At 41.4% G+C, this 25,151-nt stretch overlaps 1 protein-coding gene across 3 annotated transcripts in view; it reads right to left on the bottom strand.

Annotated features, from left to right (window-relative positions):
• Positions 1–992: 992 nt before the first annotated feature.
• The window catches only part of LOC118384863 (astrotactin-2), a 529,880-nt gene continuing 505,721 nt past the window's right edge, over positions 993–25,151 (bottom strand). For all 3 annotated transcript variants that reach the window (XM_052521172.1, XM_052521173.1, XM_052521174.1), the window contains 3 exons: positions 8,733–8,833; positions 8,045–8,228; positions 993–2,281 (listed from right to left, as the gene is read on the bottom strand). In XM_052521172.1, the coding sequence (XP_052377132.1) occupies positions 2,044–2,281; positions 8,045–8,228; positions 8,733–8,833 (523 nt within the window). In that variant the 3' untranslated portion in view covers positions 993–2,043. The remainder of the gene's footprint in view (positions 2,282–8,044; positions 8,229–8,732; positions 8,834–25,151) is intronic.

The raw sequence follows: 25,151 nt of genomic DNA, 5'->3' as shown, positions 1-25,151 counted from the left end.
TCACGATGACAATCATGTTACTTTCCGTCATGGACCTGTGTAGAAATAAAACACTGGTTGAGTGTTGCTCATTTGTCCTTCATGAGTTTCCAATACATTTTTGAAGAGAAATATCAATTTCTACATATAACCTGATACTAGTCTCACGATAACCTTGTCTGATATCATAGCCAATGTATTAGAGATAATACTACAAAACCTGTATTGTACCCTGATGTTTACCTAAACGTGCATTGAAGTGTTACCCATCTGGACATCCTCAATTTGATTTTATGGATATAAACATGTCAAGAACTACTATCAAAACAGTAGTAATGAATGAAGTATGAATCCAAAATGTAGGGCCTTCATTCCTTGACATTGGAAACCCGAGTGCTGTTCTTGGCACCCCAGTGACATCAATGCCCTAATTTGGCGAGAATGAACATCAGGCTACTGATTCTTAAAGCACAGTTAGTTAATGTTGCATGAGTGGAAAGAGACTGGACCTGAGTGTAAAGGAATAGTTTGTGGCGTGGAGATGGAAAAATAGAACGTTTCCCAGCACAAACACACAGAGGATCGAGAAGAAAGAGAGATTTTACCCCTTGGAAATGAATGTAAATATTTAGTACGAGGTCCACTAGTATAATGGGTCACTATTGACGGTCGAAAAGCTCCAGTGCATGTTGTTGCTTACCTACCGTAAGCAGAGCGAAGGTCTAGCTGTTGTAGGAAAGTATTCACAGTTAATCCTGAGGGATGTTTACATACAAGTTCACATTTGCAGCTGTTGTATTTGAATAAATCCATGAGAGGATGCATGTGTTTTGGGTTCATTATAATCTTTCACTTTCTCTCCAGCCCAGGGACTGTAGTGTAGCCTATATCGCAGATGTGAATCAATTGGTTAAAAAGAGCTCATGTCTCCTTCTTGTGGAAAATAATGCTGATGCTTGTGGTATAGTATTTAATAGTTCGCATTCTTTCGAAAAAAGACAATCAAAGCCACATAATAATACACATGTTATGTACAACTTTATATTTACAATATAATAATTTACTATCACAATTGATATAACATGAAATGCAAATCAATTAAAAAACAATGAGTTGGATTTTTATGTCCATGGCTCTTGAGCGATGGAAAGTCAAGTAAAAGTTTCCTTGAAGGAAGGGATCCTAACAGATCCATACAATCAAACAATCCATACATTTAGCATAAACTCTTGAAAATCCTTTAAAAGATTTTCCTATAAAAATGGTTGCTTTTCTCTTTTCTTCACTTTTCTTTACCAGATGACCACAATAAAGGACTATTTTTAAACATGTATTTTCCCTGCGGTTTTGGAGCTCTCCACATCTGTCAACTTGTGAGGAGATAAACAACGACAAACAAACCAAAAATGAAACATGGCTAGTTATTAAGGACTTCCCTAACTGCCAAGCGTTATTCACACACAGTACAATACAGCTGATAACATCACAATCCGGCTCGAAGGATTTGTCTGTCGTCTTCATTATAAACACTATGCTGTAAGAAGTCTATAAAGCGTTGTTAAAGTGGTGATATGCTCAAGTATTACAAATGATCAAAATAAAATCAAAATGATAATACCACTCTTAACGGTCTCCTTCCCATTGCTCCAGCCAAGAGGAGAGACATACAGGGAGTTGTTTTTCGTTTGTTTGTTTGTTTGTTTCCCTGGTAAGCTTCCAGAGCCGAAGCACCATGACAAACTGCAATATTACATTCAGTATTTTTTTCCAACCAATTTGCTTTGGGTTGAATGATAATTTACATGCTCACAACGCTCCTCCTCATTGATAGTAGTGGTCAGTAGTCACTGGCATGTACATCCAAACCGTCTTTCCTCTTCAAGCAGTTCTAGCACTTTTTTCTAATTTAAAAAATTATTTTTGAGGGCGTTTGACAGTAGTTATTCTAACATTGTCCAGTGGGGTTAAGGTTTCAGGGCTCTCCTGGTTTGGAAAAACACCAGTCAGTGGAGAGACCAGAAGCAAGGAGGAGGAGGCTACCGGGGCGTCGTCTCGCGGCCTGTCTCATCGGAGCTTGGCGTTGCCGTATGTGTTGCGCTGTACTGAGATCAGTTTCTCCATGCAGGCAGTGCGGGTCTCTTGCAGGGAGCTATGCCACACGCTGCTAGGGGGCTGAACCTCCTCGTTGCGACAGAACATGTAGGCCATGGTGTCGGTGCGGCTCTGGATGTAGGCGCTGTGGAGCAGGGCACGGCAGTACCGGCTGATCCTCTCCACCCTGCGCAGGATCAGGTGGGCTTTTCTGGGGGGGACGCATAACAGTCATCATTAGTATTAATGTCAGTATCAGCAGCACTGGTATTTTTTTGCCATCAATTTTTTTCCCTCATGGTGATACAACACAGGTAGAAATTCACACATTACAGCTGGGTAATAACAGGGTAACCAGAGGATTGCCGTTTCGGATCGCCGAGCTGGTTGGGGGGGAATTTGCAGCCGGCAACTGGAGGCTTCAACATCCTATATACTATCGACTGCCGTTTTGCCCTTAAACAAGGCCATATTTGTTCCCGTGGCACTGCTACGGCAGCCTGTGATGTGTGTGTGTGTTTTTTGTCAGGTTGGGGACTGCAGCAGCAATAATGAAAGAATATCTGCGCAAATGGACCAAAAAGGCAAGTATTGTATCGTAGTGTATATAATTATGCCACACCCTGTGCCCCCATCATCACCACCACTACCGTCATCATCATCACCGCCACCACTGCAGGAACTTGGCAAACTACTACCTACTACCTGCACATTAACTTGTAACTATTATTTTCTCAAATAAGTCTTCAACAGCAGTCCAGCAAACAAACAGGTTCATTCATGTGTATCTGCACTGTGGGGTAGTTGCAGAGCAGGTTTGATTGAATTCCAGACTAGAGTAGAGAGGAGGTCTGTCTCTAGTCTGTGTTGGCAGCCTGCTCATGTTCCTGGCGAGAGGAGGGTATGTTAGAGGCCAGCTCAAGGTAGACAGGACAGGCAGACAAACTGCTGTAAGCGTGCATGCACGCACACACGCACACGCACACACACACACACACACACACACACACACGCACACACACACACACACACACACACACACACACACACACACACACACACACACACACACACACACACACACACACACACACACACACACACACACACACACACGCATACACATGAACACACACACACTTGGATTCATTCCCCTTACAGTACTTGACATTCTCACATACTTCATTCTCAGAAGTGAAGATTAAGCTCTGTGTGACGTGTTGTTAGGCTGATATGAACAGATACAAATATCAAAAATAGATAGCTTTGAGGAGGAGGCATATTCCATTTGTTTGGAGAAGTGGGTGTCTGTTAAGCGTCAGCATCAGTCTTTGGTTAAGCGAGGCGCACAGACAACCTTTTCACTTGCTTGTTAGAAAAAGGGCAACCCTTTTTCCTTCTTTCTCTCTTCAAATTCCACTGCCTACAACAACATAACATCAAACATATGAGAAAGTGGGCCTCGTGCAAGAGGGTGAATTGAGGACTGGTGGTTAAGAATGCCTCCATATTCATCATTAGAGGTTCATATTGGAGATCATAACTCACAAAGTCCTAAAGCTACAGTACCAGAGAGACAGCCCTTTCTGTTCTCTTCCAGCTGTATTCATTTATCTTATCAGAATGGTGAAAGATGATCATACAATTGTGAATAAAACCCCATTTGTTCATCCAATAAATAAAATGGAGTAACGTAAGCCAGTAGCACCTTTCCAAGAGAATAAAACACTCAAGACTTGTGCGAAACTGTTGCTACAGCAGAAATGACTAAATATGAATACATACAGATGTAGGGTCTTAATTTGATCGCCCTGTTGCAGGAGAATTATCCTGCAATGCAGGAAATGTAAAACTTGCAGTGTATTTGAGGTTTAAAAAGGATCCTGATGTTTGTAATTTCTACTTTGAAATTATCAGACTTGATTTTCCCTTACGAAAAATGTATCAACATCCAGAAAAATGTCCATTAATTATAATCCACATAATAATTTACATTTCCCCTTGCTGCAGGATTATTTTCCTGCTGTAGCAAACTGGCTCAAATTAAGATCATACATCTGTATGGAAACCAAAGAAGAAAAACAACCTGCATAAAGACACAATAACATTGAGCACAATTTAAAATAATGCATCGATATAAACACACTGTACAGTACATGCATAGTATGGCGAGAGCAAGAAATATGTGCGGTTGCGCTGTGACAATACTAGCGGTCGGTGGCTGGGTCTCAGTGTAGTCTCAGTGTAACTCCGTCGGTCTCCCAGATTTCCTGACCTCGTGAGTAAATGCTGAGTGTTCACATTTCAGTTAGGCACACTGTTACCTTTTAAAAGGCACCACCGAGAGCCGGCTCGTATATTAACCCAACAAGGCCCTGCCCTGCCAATTTCAGGCAGTAAATCACTCTACACTGTCAGTCATCCAAACGCCTTCTTCAGGAGTCCAACATACCCCCTTACTCTCCCCCTCGGTCCCCGCAAAAGCCACCTTCAATTTCCAAATCACAGAAGAAAAAAAACAACAACATAATCTTCCTTTAAGACAAACTTTTTCCAAATGTATGATATTATTTATGGCTGTCGGAGAGCGCTTCCAGGCAATGGGTGTGGACAAAACAAAACACAGGGCCTGAAACTTTAAACCTAATGTTGCCATCATCGCAAAACTATTGAACTGCTGGAGTTCTAACCTGGTGTCTGTCCAAATATTTTCTTTCTTTCGGCCGGTAGTCTAAGTTTCTCCATCTCCATATCATGCTAATGTCCCCGGTGTCTATTCACATAAAACTGCTTTGTCGGGGTGGTCTGTTTCGGGGGGCAGACCGAGGCAGGGTTCAGCAGGAAATCTTTACGAGAATGAGGAGGAAATGGACTTGAAAGTTTAGTTAGTGTTCGTTGACTGTCAAATGTAGTGTTTGGCTTGGCGTCAGAGCGGTGTTTGGCATAGGGGCTGTAATTCGAAACAAGTATGTGACCTCATAGTCAAAGCTGACCTTACCAGTTCACTTCCCCAAATAAACACTTAAAAAAGGCTGATTGCACAAATCGGCTTCTGCTTACAGAAGGCATGCAAAGACAGGAGAACCCAAATACCCTAATCTTCAAAAGACATTGGGGACATCTATTGCTTTGTTATGTAAGAGTTATATAACTGTTACTGACACTTGGGTATCAAACAAAGCGACACATACACAGACCACACACTGTACAAAAGTGTTTATGGATTTTTACATTCAAAAGTAATTTGAGCATTTTATGTTATATTGAAAAAAAAAAACGCTGTACCAGGACATTCAATTGGTAGAGAGAAAAGGATATACCATTTGTATGTGTCTGTAGTACCCTTCAGTTCAAAGTGCCAACCACTCAAGATGACTACCCGCATTGTCTACATCTGTCTATATTTATTTTGTCTTTTATTTAACCTTTATTTAACTAGGCAAGTCAGTTAAGAGCAAATTCTTATTGACTATGACGACCTACCAAAAGGCCTCCTGCGGGGACTGAAGCCTGGGATTAAAATAAATACAATATAAATATAGGACAAAACACACATCACGACAAGAGAGACAACACAACACTACATAAAGAGAGACCTAAGACAACAACATAGCATGGCTAGAAACACATGACAACACAGCATGGGAGCAACACAACACGGTAGCACCACAACACATGGTACAAACATTATTGGGCACAGACAACAGCACAAAGGACAAGAAGGTAGAGACAACAAGACAATCACAAAAAGCAGCCACAACTGTCAGTAAGAGTGTCCATGATTGAGTATTTGAATGAAGAGATGGAGATAACCTTCATCTCTATTCCAGCCCTGCCAGTGATAAGGCAAGGCTGGAAGACCACCATAATGGATAACTGCAGCGAGTGGAGGTCTGGGGATGTGTGTGCTTGCGTGCACACACATGCCTGGTATGACATGAATGCCATTAGTTCGGTGATACCCTGGATCCCCAGGCAGTCCCAGTAGATAACGCCTGGTCTTGAGTGCTATCATCTAAAATAGAGAGCGAGCCAGACACTACCAGTCCAACGTGTATTGAACCCCATTTAACCCCCATAACAACAGATAGCAAATACATTTACACTGTCCATTCTGAGGACACAAATCAAGTCGTAAAACACATCTCATAAATCTTACGCAAATGTCACATCAATCACTGTATAATCTTAAAAGGATTTATGTGAAATCTTACCCTGATTGATGTAAATGTCAGAAGTGAATGTCATGTGTACGTAACCCAACAAGCCCTGCCCTGCCAATTTCAGGGAGTAAATAACATTCCATTGTCAGTCATCCATATGCCTTGGATTCAGCCCTCATACTATATATTTTCCCTGGTCTTTTCAGGTCAACTAAGCATTTGTATGCTCATTAATCACATGATTCAAAAGCCTAAGCTTTTATTGAAGTTAGGGAGCCTGGGGGTTGACTCCAAACTAAACAGTAAGCAATTAGTTGACTGGCTAATCACGAGAAATACAGGCTTCTCAATTGGTCGATTGGGTAATCATTCACAGGAACAAACAGCTTCTCATTGGCTTCCAGGAGACCACTGCAAACTCTTTGAAAACACTTGTAGAAAACAAACCCGCAAATACCACGGTGCGGGTTGGATTGAAAGGAGCCCTTGTGTTCAGTCTAATCCTCCAGCTCTGTGTGGGTAAAGAGTCTAGTCCTAGCCCGGGGAAACGGAGCAATGCTTTCCTGACGTGGTTATGAAATCATTCCTGAGTTTACTGGGGGCTTCATGCCTTTTACAAGTAACCAAGAGAAGTTGGTTTTATGAATGAGTATTCCACACTATACACAAACAGTGCTGTCCCTATTAACCGCAACACTCGTGAAATGCCAACACCGGGCCAGTCCCATTCCATGTACCCAAGACCATTTGCTACGCCATAGGCTCCCTTGTAATAGCAAGGCTGTAATTTGTATATTTAGCACTTTAGTCCAGTCACCAATTGGGTCCACAATCTGATAAAAAGGTAAATGAGAGGAAATAAAAACATCTGATGAACTTGAGTAAATGAAAATGAAAATATATGGCTGTGCCGTGTGGATTCTTTGGTACTCCAATGGAACAAACCTGTTCATGATTGGTTTTATGGGCCAGGATTTGCAGTGAAAGCCTAAACCAATATTTTGCTGTCCAAAATTACAGCTGACCAAGGTGTTTGTGTGTGCATGTGGTTTGCACGTGTGTGTGTGTGTGTGTGTGTGTGTGTGTGTGTGTGTGTGTGTGTGTGTGTGTGTATGTGGTTTGCACGTGTGTGTGTGTGTGTGTGTGTGTGTGTGTGTGTGTGTGTGTGTGTGTGTGTGTGTGTGTGTGTGTGTGTGTGTGCGTCTACAGGTGTGAGCCACCTTTTTGAAGACGGATGAAGAAACAATGGAGCTCCAGCGACAGACATTCAACTTATAGACTGGATATATAAGACTTCTGTAAAAACAAACTCATGTTACAGGGTTGGAAGGCGGCCATTCTGAAATCCACTGGAATGGGAAGATTCAACATTTCAGAAAACTGAAGATGACGGGGAAAAAGATAATGATGTTTTTGGCAAAGGCTGCCAAGAACCCTAAGGGATTCTTGAGAATGTTGTGATTATTGCCTTCTTACTTCAAGATCATAAACAATGAAGTTCTGTTAGATCAAATAGTTCAACTTAGACCAGTAACAGATTAAGTATCTGGACCAATTAGGTAGAATGTTGCTTATACTTGAAATCTGTGGGCCCATGGCAGAATCTGTTACTAATTCAATATTTTACCTGATCCACAATAAGGAACCTTTGGACACAGAACACAACATGTCACCGTTTTGTCAGATACTTCCCAAACAGACAGTGGAAGATGACATTTGAAGTGACACTGATGACACCAGATGTTGCGGGGACACCAGAATCACAGTGACACCTGAGACGTGTCCAAGCCTCCAAGCCTTTCCGAGCTTACCTGGGTCCCAGCTCATCTTCGCTTCGCCAGACGAAGTCTCCAAACTTCTCGTAGTGGGAGTTGTAGTGGTGCTGCACCCTGTAAAGCAGCGGAGCAGGAATCTCCATCAGAGTGTTGTAGGCCGTCTGCTGCTCCTTGCCACTGGTGTAGCCGTTGTACAGGTTATACACCTTGTCTGCTATCTCTGACACAGGAGGGGAGGTGGAAGAGGGGAGAAGTCATTTAGAAGACACTCATTTAAAAAGACACAGGTGAACTTGTGATATTAAGGTGGGCAAGTCAACCCAAGATCAATATCACAAGTAAATCCTAGGTGCTGGTGAAAACCTTGGTGCCCAAAAAATTAAATGTATGCCAACAACGGGGGCTCCCATAGGACGGTGCTCAATTGGCCCAGCGTCGTCCGGGTTTGGCCAGGGTCGGTCATCATTGTAATAAAATAAAAAAAACTTCTTAACTGAATTGCCAAGTTAAATAAAGTTGACATTTAAATAAATGTAAAAATATATATATTTTTTAAGTGATATTGTCTATTGGAGAGAGATAGGAATGGATGGTGAGGGGGCTGAATGGGGAGTAAGAGAGAAGGGGAAAGCAGAATGTGTAAAGGATGAATGGAAAGGTTTTGGGATGGACAGAATATAGGAAGAGAAAATTAAGTGTTAAAGGGGTGTGTGAGAAGGAGTACCTTCTGCTCTGCTATCATCTACCATGGGACAAGAAGTCCGCACTGAGACGAAGCTAGACTCTGAACGACTCCCTCGACTGTCCACAGCATATAGAGTGAACCTGAGAGAGAGAATTAACAAAGAATATAAATAATATTACAGCTGACATCTTCAATCTGTCTACAACAATTAACAACCTTTTTTAAACCACATTCATATGTACTCTTACTGTATCAGGGAAAGAAACAGGCCTCTTTTGACACCAAAAAAAACTGTTGCTTCAGCCATCCCATCCCAACCTTATTTCAAAGCTAGATGTACAGAGTTTACCCAGTGTACCCGGCTCCTACACTTTGCACAGCATTTCTATAAGCCAATGTTGACAGCCACTGAACTCTCTTTTGAAAAATGCTACAACTCAGAGACGGGTCAAGACCCAGGACCCAGAACCCAGGACCCAGGAGCGGGTGAGGATTCCAGAGGAACGATTACGTCAGTAAGTGGCACTGCCTGGTACTTGAAGCTACAGCAGAGGACAGACGAGCCGGTTGGCAGCAACGGCCATTACACCTAATAACTCCCTTAAAATGGAACTCCCACTTCCTCTGAAGACGAAGTTCCTACTCACATATTAAGACCTCAGAATACCTAGAGTTCCCCAGGACCTCCCAGTGGCAGTGGCTAGTACAGTACAATGTAGTGTGGAGAGATGGTCTCCTGCGAAGCGCTGCACTGTAGGTAGTCCAGTCTTTCTCATATAAGTAGCTTTTAGAGACATGATGGCTGTTTATGAGACATGAACTACCAACGTGCATACATGGATATGTGCATGTAAGGATGCTGGGATGTCCAGCCAGAGCTGATTGGACAATCCCAAATTAACCATACCTTGATGGTCCTTTGGCATGGATAAAGTCAAGTGGTACTTGTCCTTCTTTGTATTCTATTTCTAGGGTCTATACTTTAAGTTGAAATGGTGGATCATCGCTAAAAGTGTGTTGGGGAAGATTAATGAAAACAAAGTCATGTTCTAAAAAATTCCCGGTCTCAGCATTGTTCTGTGAGCTGACTGTTTTTATTTACTTTTCTGTGAACCATCAAACATGACCATTATCTGAACTGCAAACAGCTGGGAATAGGATGTTCAGAAGAATACATACGTGTAAATTAATATTGTTCATGATTGAAAATCTAAAACAACAAATACACTATATATACAAAAGTATGTGGACACCCCTTCAAATGAGTGGATTTGGCTGTAGCAGCCACACCCGTTGCTGACAGGTGTATAAAATCAAACACACAGCTATGCAATCTCCATAGACAAACACTGGCAGTAGAATGGCCTTACTGAAGAGCTCAGTGACTTTCAACATGGTAACGTCATAGGATGCCACCTTTCCAAAAAGTCAGTTCGTCAAATTTCTGCCCTGCTAGAGCTGCCCAGGTCAACTGTAAGTGCTGTTATTGTGAAGCGGAAACATCTAGGAGCAATAACGGTTCAGCTGCGAAGTGGTAGGCCACACATGCACAGAGAATGGAACCACTGAGTGCTGAAGCGTGTAGCGAGTAAAAATAATTTGTCCTCGTTTGCAACACTCAATAACACTCACAACTCTAACTGCCTCGGGAAGAAATGTCAGCACAAGAACTGTTCATCGGGCATCGAGCTTCATGAAATGGGTTTCCATGACCGAGCAGCCGCACACAAGCTCAAGATCACCATGCGTAATGCCAAGTGTCGGCTGGAGTGGTGGAAACGCATTCTCTGGAGTGATGAATCACGCTTCACTATCTGGCAGTTCGACAGACGAATCTGGGTTTGGCGGATGACAGGAGGACACTACTAGCGCGAATGCATAGTGCAAACTGTAAAGTTTGGTGGAGGAGGAATAATGGTCTGGGGTTGTTTTTCATGGTTCGGGCTAGGCCCCTTAGTTCCAGTGAAGGGAAATCTTAAAGGTACAGCTGATGATTCTGTGCTTCCAACTTTGTGGCAACACTTTGTGGTAGGCCCTTTCCTGTTTCAGCATGACAATGCCCCGGTGCACAAAGCGAGGTCCATACATAAATGGTTTGTCGAGATCGATGTGGAAGAACTTGACTGGCCTGCACAGAGTGCTGACCTCAATCCCATCGGCCTAATTGCCCAACATCAGTGCCCGACCGAACTAATGTTATTGTGAATGGAAGCAAGTCCTCGCAGCAATGTTCCAACATCTAGTGGAAAACCTTCCCAGAAGAGTGGAGTCTGCTATAGCAGCAAACTCCATATTAATGCCCAAGATTTTGGAATGAGATGACAAGCAGGTGTCCACATACTTTTGGTCATGTAGCCTATCATGCATTTTTCTTCCACTGTTTCACAATGCTATTTCACTGGCAGAGCCCCATTTTAATGTCTTGCTTTCTGTAAGTCTGCCTTTTGTTTGAAGAGCCTGTGTTTTAATACCACCAACTGATAGTTTTGTTTGTAATACAGCCTGTAAAGACATTGTTTGCATAGTTTGTCCGAACTTGTTATTCATCGAGAGAGATGTGTGGTATATTGGTATTCCCAAGAACCTCACAGAAGACGAGGGGCCAGAGTCCGTCCGAAGTTCGCTGTAGAACCTCTGCCCAGCAAAACAACACCGCATATAACAATCACATTGTTTAAATGATGTGGTCTCGTCACTGGCCAGTGAATGGAGCGGGGGGGCAGGGTCTATTCATCATGCAATTTGTAAAGTTTAGTTTAGGGCCCCGGACGCAGCTTGCCAGCGCGTTGTTGTTTTTGGATGTTAAAGTGGTTGGCATCGAAGACAGTTACTTTGCTCCCCAGGCTAATCACAGTGCTATTATGTAAAAAAAATTAAGCCTCTCAAAGACCAACAGTGGGACAAAAGCTCTCATTAATATAGTGAAAGGAGACTACAACAGAAACTTTCTCTAGCCTTTGTGTTTTTCCACAAAGATCACCACAAAATGTATTTTGGCTGTTTTCTTCCCCGCAGTGTTGTTAACACAACTGTCAGGCATACAACGCCTGTTGTGAGTCTCCCATCCAAGATCGAAGATGGCCGATCAGATGCGCTAGCTGGGTCTGGATGACTGGGCCTGTTACCCATAGTGCAGCTGAGTGGAGTGTGAGTGGATAGACTGGGAGTCTGCGGTGGCAGGCTTCACCACTGGCATCGATAAGGATCGCCTAGGAGAACAAAGAGAGCACCGTGGTCTGGCTTGCCACGAGCATGTCAAAACAGAGGGTAACATACTGGCAACATTCACCCAACCCTCCATACAATCCCTCTCTCTCTCTCTTACTCTCTCTGTCCGTCCATCTCTCACACCATCTATTTTGTATTTATAATGGATCCACATGCTGCCTTGGCAACAGTTAATCTTCCTGGGGTCCAGTACAATTAAGGCAGTTATACTATTTATAAAACATTACAATACATTCACAACACGCCGTGTGCCCTCAGGCCCCTACTTATCTACAGTACAAAATCCAAGTGTACGTGTGTCTCTGTGCCTATATTTCTGTTGCTTCACAGTCCCCGCTGTTCCACAAGGTGCATTTTTATCTGTTTTTTAATGGAAGCCTCTCTAACATAATCCAGGTAGAATCAGGAATTCCCCAGGGCAGCTGTTTAGGCCCCTTACTTTTTTCAATCTTTACTAATGATATGCCACTTTGAGTAAAGCCAGTGTGTCTATGTATGTGGATGACTCAACACTATACACATGAGCTACTACAGCAACTGAAATGACTGCAACACTTAACAAAGAACTGTAGTTAGTGGCAAGGAATAATTTACGCCTAAATATTTCAAAAACTAATAGCATTGTATTTGGGACAAGTCATTAACTAAACCCTAAACCTTAATAAATATTGTAATAAATAATGTGGATATTGAGCAAGTTGAGGTGACTAAACTGCTTGGAGTAACGCTGGATTGTTAACTGTCATGGTCAAACCATATTGATACAGTAGCTAAAATGGGGAGAAGTCTGTCCATAATAAAGTGCTGCTCTACCTTCTTAAATCAAAATTTACTGCTTGTATCAATTACTTGATGTGGAATAGAGTTCCATGTAGTCATGGCTCTATGTAGTACAGTGCGCCTCCCATAGTCTGTTCTGGATAGTACAAAAAAAAAACTGAAAGAATACCCTGTTTTGAGCCAATTGCAATTTCCCTGTTTGTGGCACCTGACCACACGACTGGACTGTAGTCCAGGTAAGACAAAACTAGGGCCTGTAGAACCTGCCTTGTTGATAGTGCTGCTTCTTCAGGATCGGTGGGTTTCCTGCGGGACGGTTGAGCTAACGTAGGCTAATGTGATTAGCATGAGGTTGTAAGTAACAAGAACACTTCCCAGGACATAAACATATCTGATTGGCAGAAAGCTTAAATTCTTGTTAATCTAATTGCACTGTCCAATTTACAGTAGCTACTACAGTGAAATAATATCATGCTATTGTTTGAGGAGAATGCACAGTTTTGAACATTACAAGTTATTAATAAACAAATTAGGCACATTTGGGCAGTCTTGACACCACATTTTGAACAGAAATACAATGGTTCACTGGATCAGTCAAAAACTTTGCACGTAGACTGCTGCCATCTAGTGGCCAAAATCTAAATTCCACCTGGGCTGGAATAATACATTATGGCCTTTCTCTTGCATTTCAAAGATGATGGATAAAACCCAACAAAAAAAACCCGTAAGGAATTCAAAATTACAATGCTTGTCTTTCATAATTTGGTCAGATATACTTGGATGTGTAGTGTCACAGCTTGTTGCTGGCATGTCATGCCTACGTTTGCTAATCTTGCCAATGAAAAAAGAATACAAGTAATTGGCAATATCAGTTGGTTTCGTGATGAATGGGCCATCTGATTCAATGAACGATGGAGCTGAGTTAGTCCTTTTCCCCAAAATTTCATTTAAGGCGCTCCAAAGCTTTTTACTATCATTCTTTATGTCATTTATATTTGTTTCATAGTGTAGTTTCCTCATCTTTTTATTCAGTTTAGTCACATGATTTCTCAATTTGCAATATGTTTGCCAATCGGTTGTGAAGCCAGACTTTTTTGCCATTCCTTTTGCCTCATCCCTCTCAACCACCCACCTTTTCAATTTCTCACTAATCCACAGGGATATAACCGTTTTTACAGTCATTTTTGAATGGGTGCATGTTTATTAGTAACTGGAATGAGCAATTTCATAAATGTGTCAAGTGAAGTGTCTGGTTGCTACACACCACAGACCAACAAGTATTCTTTACATCAACAAAATATGAATCACTACAAAACGTATTGTATAACCTCATATACACTATATTAGGCCCAGCCATGATTGATTTGCACTTTTCAAAACCAAAATAAGTTTATCTCTAGAAGACAGAACGTGACCCCTTCCTGAGCGGTATGATGGCTGTATGGTCCCATGGTGTTTATACTTGCGTACTATTGTTTGTACAAATGAACGCGGTACCTTCAGGCGTTTGGAAATTGCTCCCAAGGATGAACCAGACTTATGGAGGTCTACAATTTTTTTTTGAGGCCTTGGCTGATTTATTTTGATTTTCACATGATGTCAAGCAAAGAGGCACTGAGTTTGAAGGTAGGCCTTGAAATGCATCCACAGGTACACTTCCAATTGACTCAAATTATGTCAATTAGCCTATCAGAAGCTTCTAAAGCCATGACATCATTTTCAGGAATTTTCCAAGCTTTTTCAAGGCACAGTCTACTTAGTGTATGTAAACTTCTGACCCACTGGAACTGTAATACAGTGAATTATAAGTGAAATAATCTGTCTGTAAACAATTGGTAGAAAAATTCCATGTCCCAACTGACTTGCCAAAACTATAGTTTGTTAACAAGAAATTTGTGGAGTGGTTGAAAAACAAGTTTTAATGACTCCAACCTAAGTGTATGTAAACTTCCGACTTCAACTGTATTTGGCTAAGGTGTATGTAAACTTCCGACTGTATTTTGAGCATTTTTCTTCTGGGATGCTTACTTGTTTTCATTGCTTTACTGGGAATATTGTGTCTACCAACTAACCTGGTTTAATGTACATTTGCTGAAGCATTATAATAATAATAATAATAATATATGCCATTTAGCAGACGCTTTTATCCAAAGCGACTTACAGTCATGTGTGCATACATTCTACGTATGGGTGGTCCCGGGGATCAAACCCACTACCCTGGCATTACAAGCGCCATGCTCTACCAACTGAGCTACAGAAGGACAAATCAGCTTCACAATGGTAGAGATTAACTGAGCTGGCCTTGGGTCATTGATAAGTCATTGTCTCAACACAGCCTTATAATGCTGTGAAAGGATCCATGAACCCAAATGATTTAGGTGGATACCATCCTACTTATAAAACGTGTTTTGTTTCCAAAAGGTATCAAATTTGTCAACAAAAGTTACACCCATTGAACTGCAACAGTCACATAGCCAGTTGTGAAGAGAAATAATCCTGCTAAAGTGTTCAATGACACGATTCAGAGAAGGGCACAGAGCCAGAAATGATTGGTATTTTATTTGTTTCTAGCAGCGAGTCAATCAGCTCTTTAAAATCCAGTTTCAACTGTTCAGAGCTGCCCGTCGTAATGTCATTAAAGCCCACACGGACTATGATAGAATCGATTTCCATGTTCTGTTGTAGTATATTCAGGAGCAGCTTGGTAATATAATTTATCCAAGCTCTGGGATAAGACATTGTTTTTGCACCAAGAATGGTCACATTTCTTACCATGGAACTGCCCAAAATCACAGGTGGCGAGAAGGACGAGGAAAACTGCCCACTCCCACGCTTCACAGGATTCGGAGAACCCTTAATGGACGGGCGAGAGGCAGGATAACTTGCCTCTCTGATTTCCTTTGTCTTTTCCTATCGTTCTCTCCCTCGCTCCCCTCAAAGCTGTCTGGCTACTACTTGGTTGTTTGTCATCCCATGGTTTTGTCCCTGTACTATCATTTTGAAAGCTCAACAAACAAAGAGGCGAACAAACGGTGGATGGAAATGCCGCCATAAAGTAACGTTTGCCTTATCATTTAATGAGAAAGGAGTGAGAGAGAGAGAGAGAGAGGGGGGAGAGAGAGAGAGTCATAGAGAGAGGAAGAAGGAAAGTTGAGAGGAGACAGAAAGAGGAAAAGGGAAGCGGTGAGAGAGGTAGAGAGAGAGAGAGAGAGATAGAGAGAGGTGGGGTAAGGAAGAAAGAGAGCAATTATGGTAGTATTTCTGGCATGCTAGGGAGAGGGGAAGCCAGGCAGCCTAGAGATTCATGGTCAATGACATCAGACGTTGGGTCGAGATCAGTTGAGCCGGTCCACAAATCAATCAAATGCACCAGGAGAATATAATTCCTGAGTGACCCAAGAATTTACGGCCACAAAACTAATTTACGACTTTGATTTAAAATCTCGGGTCAGGTCTGTAAGAAAGGACTCACCGCGCTAACAACGTAATATACTTTCTCTACTCCCTTTTCTATCAATTACAGGTTAACTTTATATACTGACTGCTGGCAACTGCACATATCACTGGAGGCTTGAGCAGAAATATGATTATACTACCGTAGCAGTGCCATATGCATTTTCTATCTATATCTTAACTAAAGCTAGTTACACGTGTCGTGATTAGGTGATTTTAAGTGACTAACATGAAATCACCCAATAAAAGACATGTCTTTAGAACAAAAAAGGGAAAAGTTAAAATATGTAATTTGCACCAATAAATAAGCCTTTTTTGTGTTTTATCTCTCTAAGCTCTGCCATAAAATGGATTGCTCATTCAGGTTTTCTGTACAAGCAAATGGTTTGGACTTGACATAAGCAGGGTTGGCAGCTCACTTTCTATGCAATCTGTTTCAGTTACTACCTGTTCAGAATTGTAATCAGTAAAGTAACTTTTGGATTACCCAATCTCAGTAACGTAATCGGATTACATCACTGGGTCCAAGCTCCCTGCCATCTAGGACCTCTATATCAGGCGTTGTGAAAGGAAGGCCCGGAAAATTGTTAAAGACTCAAGCCATAGACTGTTCTCTATGATTCCACAAGGCAAGTGGTACCAGTACATCAAGTCTGACACCAACAGGCTCCTGAACAGCTTCTATCCCCAAGCAATAAAACTGCTAAATAGCTAACAGAATGGCTACACGGACTTTATGAGTTGACCCTTGTATTTCATTTTTTTTAATTTTTGCACTGTCTCTATAAACACTCACTCCATAATTTGCTCACACACACATAATATGCACATACACTTATACTGACTCTACACACACACACACACACACACACACACACACACACACACACACACACACACACACACACACACATAATCTTCATATATGCTGCTGCTACTATGTTTATCATATATCCTGATGCCTACTGACCTTACCCCTATACACATCCACCTCTATCGATCCAGTATCCCTGCATAAATATGGTAATGGAACTGACCCTGTATAGAGTATAATGACTTACTTTATCATGTTCTTCTGATTTCTTATTTGTATTTCTCCTGTGTTATGTTATTTTCTTATGTTATTTCTAGCATTACAATGATATTGATTCAAATCAAATCAAACGGTCTTTGTCACAAGTGTAGATCTTACCGTGAAATTGCTTACTTACAAGTCCTTAACCAACAGTGCAGTTCAAGAAGAGTTAAGAAAATAAACCAAATAAACTCAAGTAAAAAATTATAAAAAGTAACACAACAAAATAACAATAACGAGGACATATACAGGGGGTACCGGAATCGAGTCAATGTGCGGGGGTACAGGTTAGTTGAGGTAATTTGTACATGTAGTTAGGGGTGAAGTGACTATGCATAGATAGTACAAAACAAATGGGGGTCAATGTAAATCCTCGTCACTTGGGCCTCACAAGGGTGGGTGCTCAGCCCCCTCCTGTACTTCCTGTTCACCCATGACTGCGTGGCCATGCATGCCTCCAACTCAATCATCAAGTTTGCAGACGACACAACACTAGTGGGCTTGATTACCAACAACGATGAGACAGCCTACAGGGAGGAGGTGAGGGCACTCGGAGTGTGGTGTCAGGAAAACAACCTCTCACTCAATGTCAACAAAACAAAGGAGATGATCGTGGACTTCAGGCAACAGCAGAGGGTGTACCCCCCTATCCACATTGTCGGGACAGCAGTGGAGAAGGTGGAAAGTTTTAAGTTCCTCAGTTTACACATCACGGACAAACTGAAATGGTCCACCCACACAGACAGCGTAGTGTAGAAGTTGCAACAGCTCCTCTTCAACCTCAGGAGGCTGAAGAAATTTGGCTTGTCACCTAAAACCCTCACAAACTTTTACAGATGCACAACCGAGAGCATCCTGTCAGGCTGTATCACCACCTGGTACAGCAAATGCACGGCCCTCCAGGCAAACTACCTTCCATCCAGGACACCTACAGCACCCGATGTCACAGGAAGGCCAAAAAGATCATCAAGGACAACAACCACCTGAGCAATGCCTGTTCACCCCGCTATCATCCAAAAGGCAAGGTCAGTATAGGTGCATCAAAGCTGACCCCCGAGAGACTGAAAAAAAAGCTTACATCTCAAGGCCATCAGACTGTTAAACAGCCATCATTAACCTAGAGAGGCTGCTGCCAACATACAGACCCAAATCACTGGCCACTTTAATAAATTGATTTAATAAAGGTATCACTAGTCACTTTGAATAATGCCATATTAATAATGTTTACATATCCTACATTACTCATCTCATATGTATATAGTGTTTTGCCTCTTGCCTAACTCCCATCGTTCATCCATATATTTATATGTACATATTCTTATTCCCTCCATTTACATTTGTGTGTATAATGTAGTTGTTGCGAATTTGATTACTTGTTAGATATTACTGCACTGTCGGCACTAGAAGCACAAGCATTTCGCTACACTCGCATTAACATCTGCTAACCAAGTGTATGTGACAAATAACATTTAATTACATTTTTTATTTGATTTAGTGTGGTCAACAGCTTATCATAAGTACTCTACCTCAGGCAAGCAATACCTCAAGACTTCTTTAATATTAGACATCGCACACCAGCTGTTATTGACAAATAGACACACACCCCACTCCTCGTCTGGTAAGTAGCTTCTCTGTTCTGCCGGTGCATGGAAAATCCCATCAGCTCTATATTATCCGTGTCGTCGTTCAGCCAAGACTCGGTGAAACATTAGATATTACAGTTTTTAATGTCCCGTTGGTAGGATAATCTTAATCGCCTACGGATTCTCAGAAGGCAGAAGACCTGCGCCCTCTTTTCTTCACCCAAATGACAGGGATTTGGACCTTTTCCCGGGAAAGCAGAATATCCTTCTCGTTGGACTCGTTAAAGGAAAAAGCTTCTTCCGATTCGAGGTGAGTAATTGCTGTTCTGATGTCCAGAAGTACTTTTCGGTCATAAGAGACGGTAGCAGAAACATTATGTACAAAATAAGTTAAAAAATAAGTTACAAACAAGGCTAAAAAACTAGTGAGCAGTTAGTTAGGAGCATGTAAAACGTCAGCCATCCTCTTCGGCACCATCTTCATCTTACTGCATTATATTACTTACTGATTACTGCATTGTTGGGGTTAGAGCCTGTATGAAGGCAATTCACTGTACTTGTTCACGTGACATTAAAAACTTGAAACTTGAAGAAGAGAAAAAGGATCCATCAAACCTATTTGCTGTATCATCATAGTGGTCTCTGACTTGTGGTTCAGACTCGCTCAGGTGGAACAAACTTAAACCTGTGCCTTTTTTCAATGCTGAATTGAGTGTCATTGAGAAACAAGAAAGGTGTCCATGTTGTGTTTTTTCCCCGCAAACATCCTTTCTGAATTTAAAAGTAATCCGTGAAGTAATCTTACATTTTTCAAAGGTATCTGTAATCTGATTACATCATCTATATAGGACAATCCAAATAAAGTGTGACCGTAAAGGATTACATGTAATCAGTTCCTCCCCAACCCTGGGCATACACTTAATAAATCCCTCTTTGGTCCTGCTAATAAAAACAAAGAAATACTTTGTCCTACTTGTTGGCTTGACCAGATAGTGTTTTCACTTGTGTGGTCTATAGGTCTTCACATCTTAAATAAGACATTATTCACATGATGAAAGACAGACACTTATTTGTTTCTTCATTTGCTGGCAAGGTAACCATTATTTTTTGTCTTTACAATTTCTTTGTCTTTGCAATTTCACCAACTCCTGGCTAAACCAATTCAACTAGATAACAACTATTGTGTTGCTTTTTCCAACTGGACAGCAACAAATAGATCGTCTTGGTAGGTTTGACTGTGGGTTGGAAATAACATACAGGTTCTTTGCATGAAGAAAGAAAGCTTTAGCTGGCCTTTCAAAAAGCCTTTGTCAGGTCGTAATCTCCCATAGGCTGGTATGGCGCCTGTGTAGAAGAAATAAATGTTGTTCTTCTGAATGATAGTTGGCAGCGTGTTTCAGAGCTTACAGTATAAAGGCAACACCTCATAAGTCTCCAGCCAGGTTGGGTCATGTCAGGTTTATCATGTTTTGCTGTGTCTTTTTCTGTGATTTACACCTGCCTCTGATGACTTCTATTTCAGGGCTCTGAACCTCAGCTCTGGTCCTAGAGTAACATCCAAAGCACTGGGAGGCAGATGCTGAACCTTGCTCTATTTAGTGGAGTAAAGAGAATAGTAAAGGAAAAAACCAACCAACGAAAAATAGTTTGGAAGAGATGTACCAATTCCACAGCACATGGTTTATGAACTGATACACGACGGCAGATTCAAAACGTTGAATTTTTCGATTTAATTGATTATACAAAATTCTTGCAACAAATATAATTTTATATATACAATGGGGCAAAAAAGGTATTTAGTCAGCCACCAATTGTGCAAGTTCTCCCACTTAAAAAGACGAGAGAGGCCTGTAATTTTCATCATAGGTACACTTCAACTATGACAGACAAAATTTGATTTTTTTTTCTCTCCAGAAAATCACATTGTAGGATTTTTAATGAATTTATTTGCAAATTATGGTGGAAAATAAGTATTTGGTAAAAAAAAAAAAGTTTATCTCAATACTTTGTTATATACCCTTTGTTGGCAATGACAGAGGTCAAACATTTTCTGTAAGTTTTCACAAGGTTTTCACACACTGTTGCTGGTATTTTGGCCCATTCCTCCATGCAGATCTCCTCTAGAGCAGTGATGTTTTGGGGCTGTTGCTGGGCAACACAGACTTTCAACTCCCTCCAAAGATTTTCTATGGGGTTGAGATCTGGAGACTGGCTAGGCCACTCCAGGACCATGAAATGCTTCTTACGAAGCCACTCCTTCGTTGCCCGGGCGGTGTGTTTGGGATCATTGTCATGCTGAAAGACCCAGCCACGTTTCATCTTCAATGCCCTTGCTGATGGAAGGAGGTTTTCACTCAAAATCTCACGATACATGGCCCCATTCATTCTTTCCTTTACACGGATCAGTCGTCCTGGTCCCTTTGCAGAAACACAGCCCCAAAGCATGATGTTTCCACCCCCATGCTTCACAGTAGGTATGGTGTTCTTTGGATGCAACTCAGCATTCTTTGTCTTCCAAACACGAGAAGTTGAGTTTTTACCAAAAAGTTATATTTTGGTTTCATCTGACCATATGACATTCTCCCAATCTTCTTCTGGATCATCCAAATGCTCTCGAGCAAATTTCAGATGGGCCTGGACATGTACTGGCTTAAGCAGGGGGACACGTCTGGCACTGCAGGATTTGAGTCCCTGGCGGCGTAGTGTGTTACTGATGGTAGGCTTTGTTACTTTGGTCCCAGCTCTCTGCAGGTCATTCACTAGGTCCCCCCATGTGGTCCTGGGATTTTTGCTCAACGTTCTTGTGATCATTTTGACTCCACGGGGTGAGATCTTGCGTGGAGCCCCAGATCGAGGGAGATTATCAGTCGTCTTGTATGTCTTCCATTTCCTAATAATTGCTCCCACAGTTGATATCTTCAAACCAAGCTGCTTACCTATTGCAGATTCAGTCTTCCCAGCCTGGTGCAGGTCTACAATTTTGTTTCTGGTGTCCTTTGACAGCTCTTTGGTCTTGGCCATAGTGGAGTTTGGAGTGTGACTGTTTGAGGTTGTGGACAGGTGTCTTTTATACTTATAACAAGTTCAAACAGGTGCCATTAATACACGTAACAAGTGGAGGACAGAGCTCTTAAATAAGAAGTTACAGGGCTATGAGAGCCAGAAATCTTGCTTGTTTGTAGGTGACCAAATACTTATTTTCCACCATAATTTGCAAATAAATTCATTAAAAATCCTACAATGTGATTTTCTGGATTTTTTTCATTTTGTCTGTCATAGTTGAAGTGTACCTATGATGAAAATTACAGGCCTCTCTCATCTTTTCAAGTGGGAGAACTTGCACAATTGGTGGCTGACGAAATACTTTTTTGCCCCACTGTATATACATGGGGGTTATAATCATCCCAGCTCTGCATATTTTGCTGCGAAGAGACAGAATCATTAGATAATTTGTTTTTGGTACTATCCATATGTAGTTTGTTTTTATGGTCGCAGGTTCAGACACAGCTGAAGAATTGCAACATTTACCTGGAGCTAACTCTGTAAATAGCACTGCTGGGGGATTTCAAAAGTCATAGTCAATCGATCAATAATATAATAATACTTTTATCTTTAATTTACAATCTGTAGAAACTATGATAACTGAAAGAATCAGAACTTTTGTGAAACATCACAGCACAGTTGAAAAAATATATGGCAAATAGAAATCAAAACTAGATAGTGTTCATAGATGTGAGGGGTGAAGTGGAGTTAAAGGGTGGAACTAAAAACAACAAGATAACTAATGTAAAATAAAAACAACAAGATAACTAAAATATACTATGTCCGTAAAATGTACGTACAATAAAGTGCCTTCGGAAAATATTCAGACCCCTTGATGGTTTCCACTTTTTGTTACTTTACAGCCTTAATCTTAAATGGATTAAATAAATAAAAATCCTCACACAAAAATCCTCACACAATACCCCTCAAGGACAAAGCGAAAACAGGATTTTAGACAGTTTTGCAAATGTATTAAATATAAAAAACAGAAACACCTTATAAGTATTCATACCCTTTGCTATGAGACTCCAAATTGAGCTCAGGTGCATCCTGTTTCAATTGATCACCCTTGAGATGTTTCTACAACTTGATTGGAGTCCACCTGTGGTAAATTCTATTGATTGGACATGATTTGGAAAGGCACACACCTGTCTATATAAGGTCCCACAGTTGGCAGTGCATGTCAGAGCAAAAACCAAGCCATGAGGTCAAAGGAATTGTCCGTAGAGCTCAGAGACAGGATTGTGTCGAGGCACAGATCTGGGGAAGGGTCCCAAAACATTTATGCAGCATTGAAGGTCCCTAAGAACACAGTGGCCTCCATCATTCTTAAATGGAAGAAGTTTGGAAGCACCAAGACTCTTCCAAGAGCTGACAGCCTGGCCAAACTGATCAATCGGGGGAGAAGGGCCTTGATCAGGGAAGTGACCAAGAAACCGATGGTCACTCTGACAGAGCTCTAGAGTTCTTCTGTGGAGATGGGAAAACCATCCAGAAGAACACCCATCTCTGCAGCACATCTCTGCAGAACCAATCAGGCCTTTATGGTAAAGTGGCCAGATGGAAGTCACTCCTCAGTAAAAGGCACATGACAGCGCACTTGGAGTTTGCCAAAAGGCACCAAAAGACTCTCAGACCATGAGAATCTTTGGTCTGATGAAACCAAGATTGAACTCTTTGGCCTCAATGCCAAGCGTCATATTTGGAGGAAACCTGGAACCATCCTTACGGTGAAGCAAGGTGGTGGCAGCATCATGCTGTGGGGATGTTTTTCAATGGCAGGGGCTGGGAGAATAGTCCGTATCAAGGCAAAGATGAACGGAGCAAAGTACAGAGAGATCCTTGATGAAAACCTGCTCCAGACCACTCAGGACCTCAGACTGGGGCAAAAGTTCACCTTCCAACAGGGCAATGACCCTAAGCACACAGCCAAGATAACGCACGAGTGGCTTCGGGACAAGTCTCTAAATGTCCTTGAGTGGTCCAGCCACAGCCCGGACTTGAACCCGATCAAACATCTCTGGAGAGCCCTGAAAATAGCTGTGCAGCAACACTCCTCATCCAACCTGACAGACCTTGAGAGGATCTGCAGAGAAGAATGGGAGTAACTTCCCAAATACAGGTGTGACAACCTTGTAGTCATACCCAAGAAGACTCAATACCATAATTGCTGCAAAAGATGCTTCAACATTTTTTCTTCTTCTATAAAACAGTTTTTACTTTGTCATTATGTGGTATTGTGTGTAGATTGGCAAGGGGGGGGGGGGTATTTAATACACTTTAGAGTAAGTAGAAAAAGAAAAATTCAAGGAGTCTGAATACTTTCCGAAGGCACTGTAGGTTCAGAACATTTGTGAAACAGCACCGTTAAAAATATATGGCAAATAGCAATCAGAACTGGATGGTCTTCAGGTAGATGGGTGGGGTTGAGGCGAGCTGAAGAATGGGATTAAAAACAAACAAAAGTTAACTATTGTAAAATAAACCGTGTCTGTAAAATGTATATAGTATGTATAAGCTGGAAGTAGAAGCCTAAGTGTTGTTGTCCATTAGTTTACTCAAATTAGGGGAGGGGTGGTAGGGTTAGGGGAAAATAATAAATAAAAATATATATTTAAAAAAAATATATATATAGTACATATATATATATGAGGGATTGGAAATTATTCAGACAATTACATTGATGGAAGCCAAAATCTATCTGCAATATTAAAGCTGATCTACCCCCTAATAAAAATAAAGAAATAAAAAAGAACCAACCAACAGATACAGGCCCTCTCCTTTGCTAGCATACTGGCCCCTTGCATGTCTAAGGTTGGAGTTGATACCGGATGTAATATCCTGAAGATATCAGATGTATCAGGATGGAATGAAAGTAATGCAGGTTGAATAAGTCATATGAAATAGATATAGTGACTGGTATTGTCGAATACATATTGGTCCAATAATATTTCTCAGACACCGGAACTTGTGAATTCAAATAGACTTCATGACAAAGTAACAAGCCGAGCTGGTCCATGGATCAACGGTCTTTCCCAGCCTCAGAACACTCCTTTTAAACAGTTGTATCCTTACATCACATACATAGTCACTCATCTCTTATGTAAACGATCAACTCTTTTTGGCTTCGCCCCACTATTGTTTCTCACCCTATGTTTGTTCTTTGAGGCGGGCTTTTCCCCACCTCTACAAATCATACAACACTCTTCAAATCACTGAACCGATTATATTGGTGTCGCAACTGTGACAGTTTGGTTGAAAAATAATAGGGCCACCCACCAGGCTATAGTCATAAGT

This window comes from Oncorhynchus keta, chromosome 6, assembly GCF_023373465.1.
Source record: "Oncorhynchus keta strain PuntledgeMale-10-30-2019 chromosome 6, Oket_V2, whole genome shotgun sequence".
Lineage (NCBI taxonomy): Eukaryota > Metazoa > Chordata > Actinopteri > Salmoniformes > Salmonidae > Oncorhynchus > Oncorhynchus keta.
This window is presented reverse-complemented; position numbering and strand designations above follow the sequence as displayed.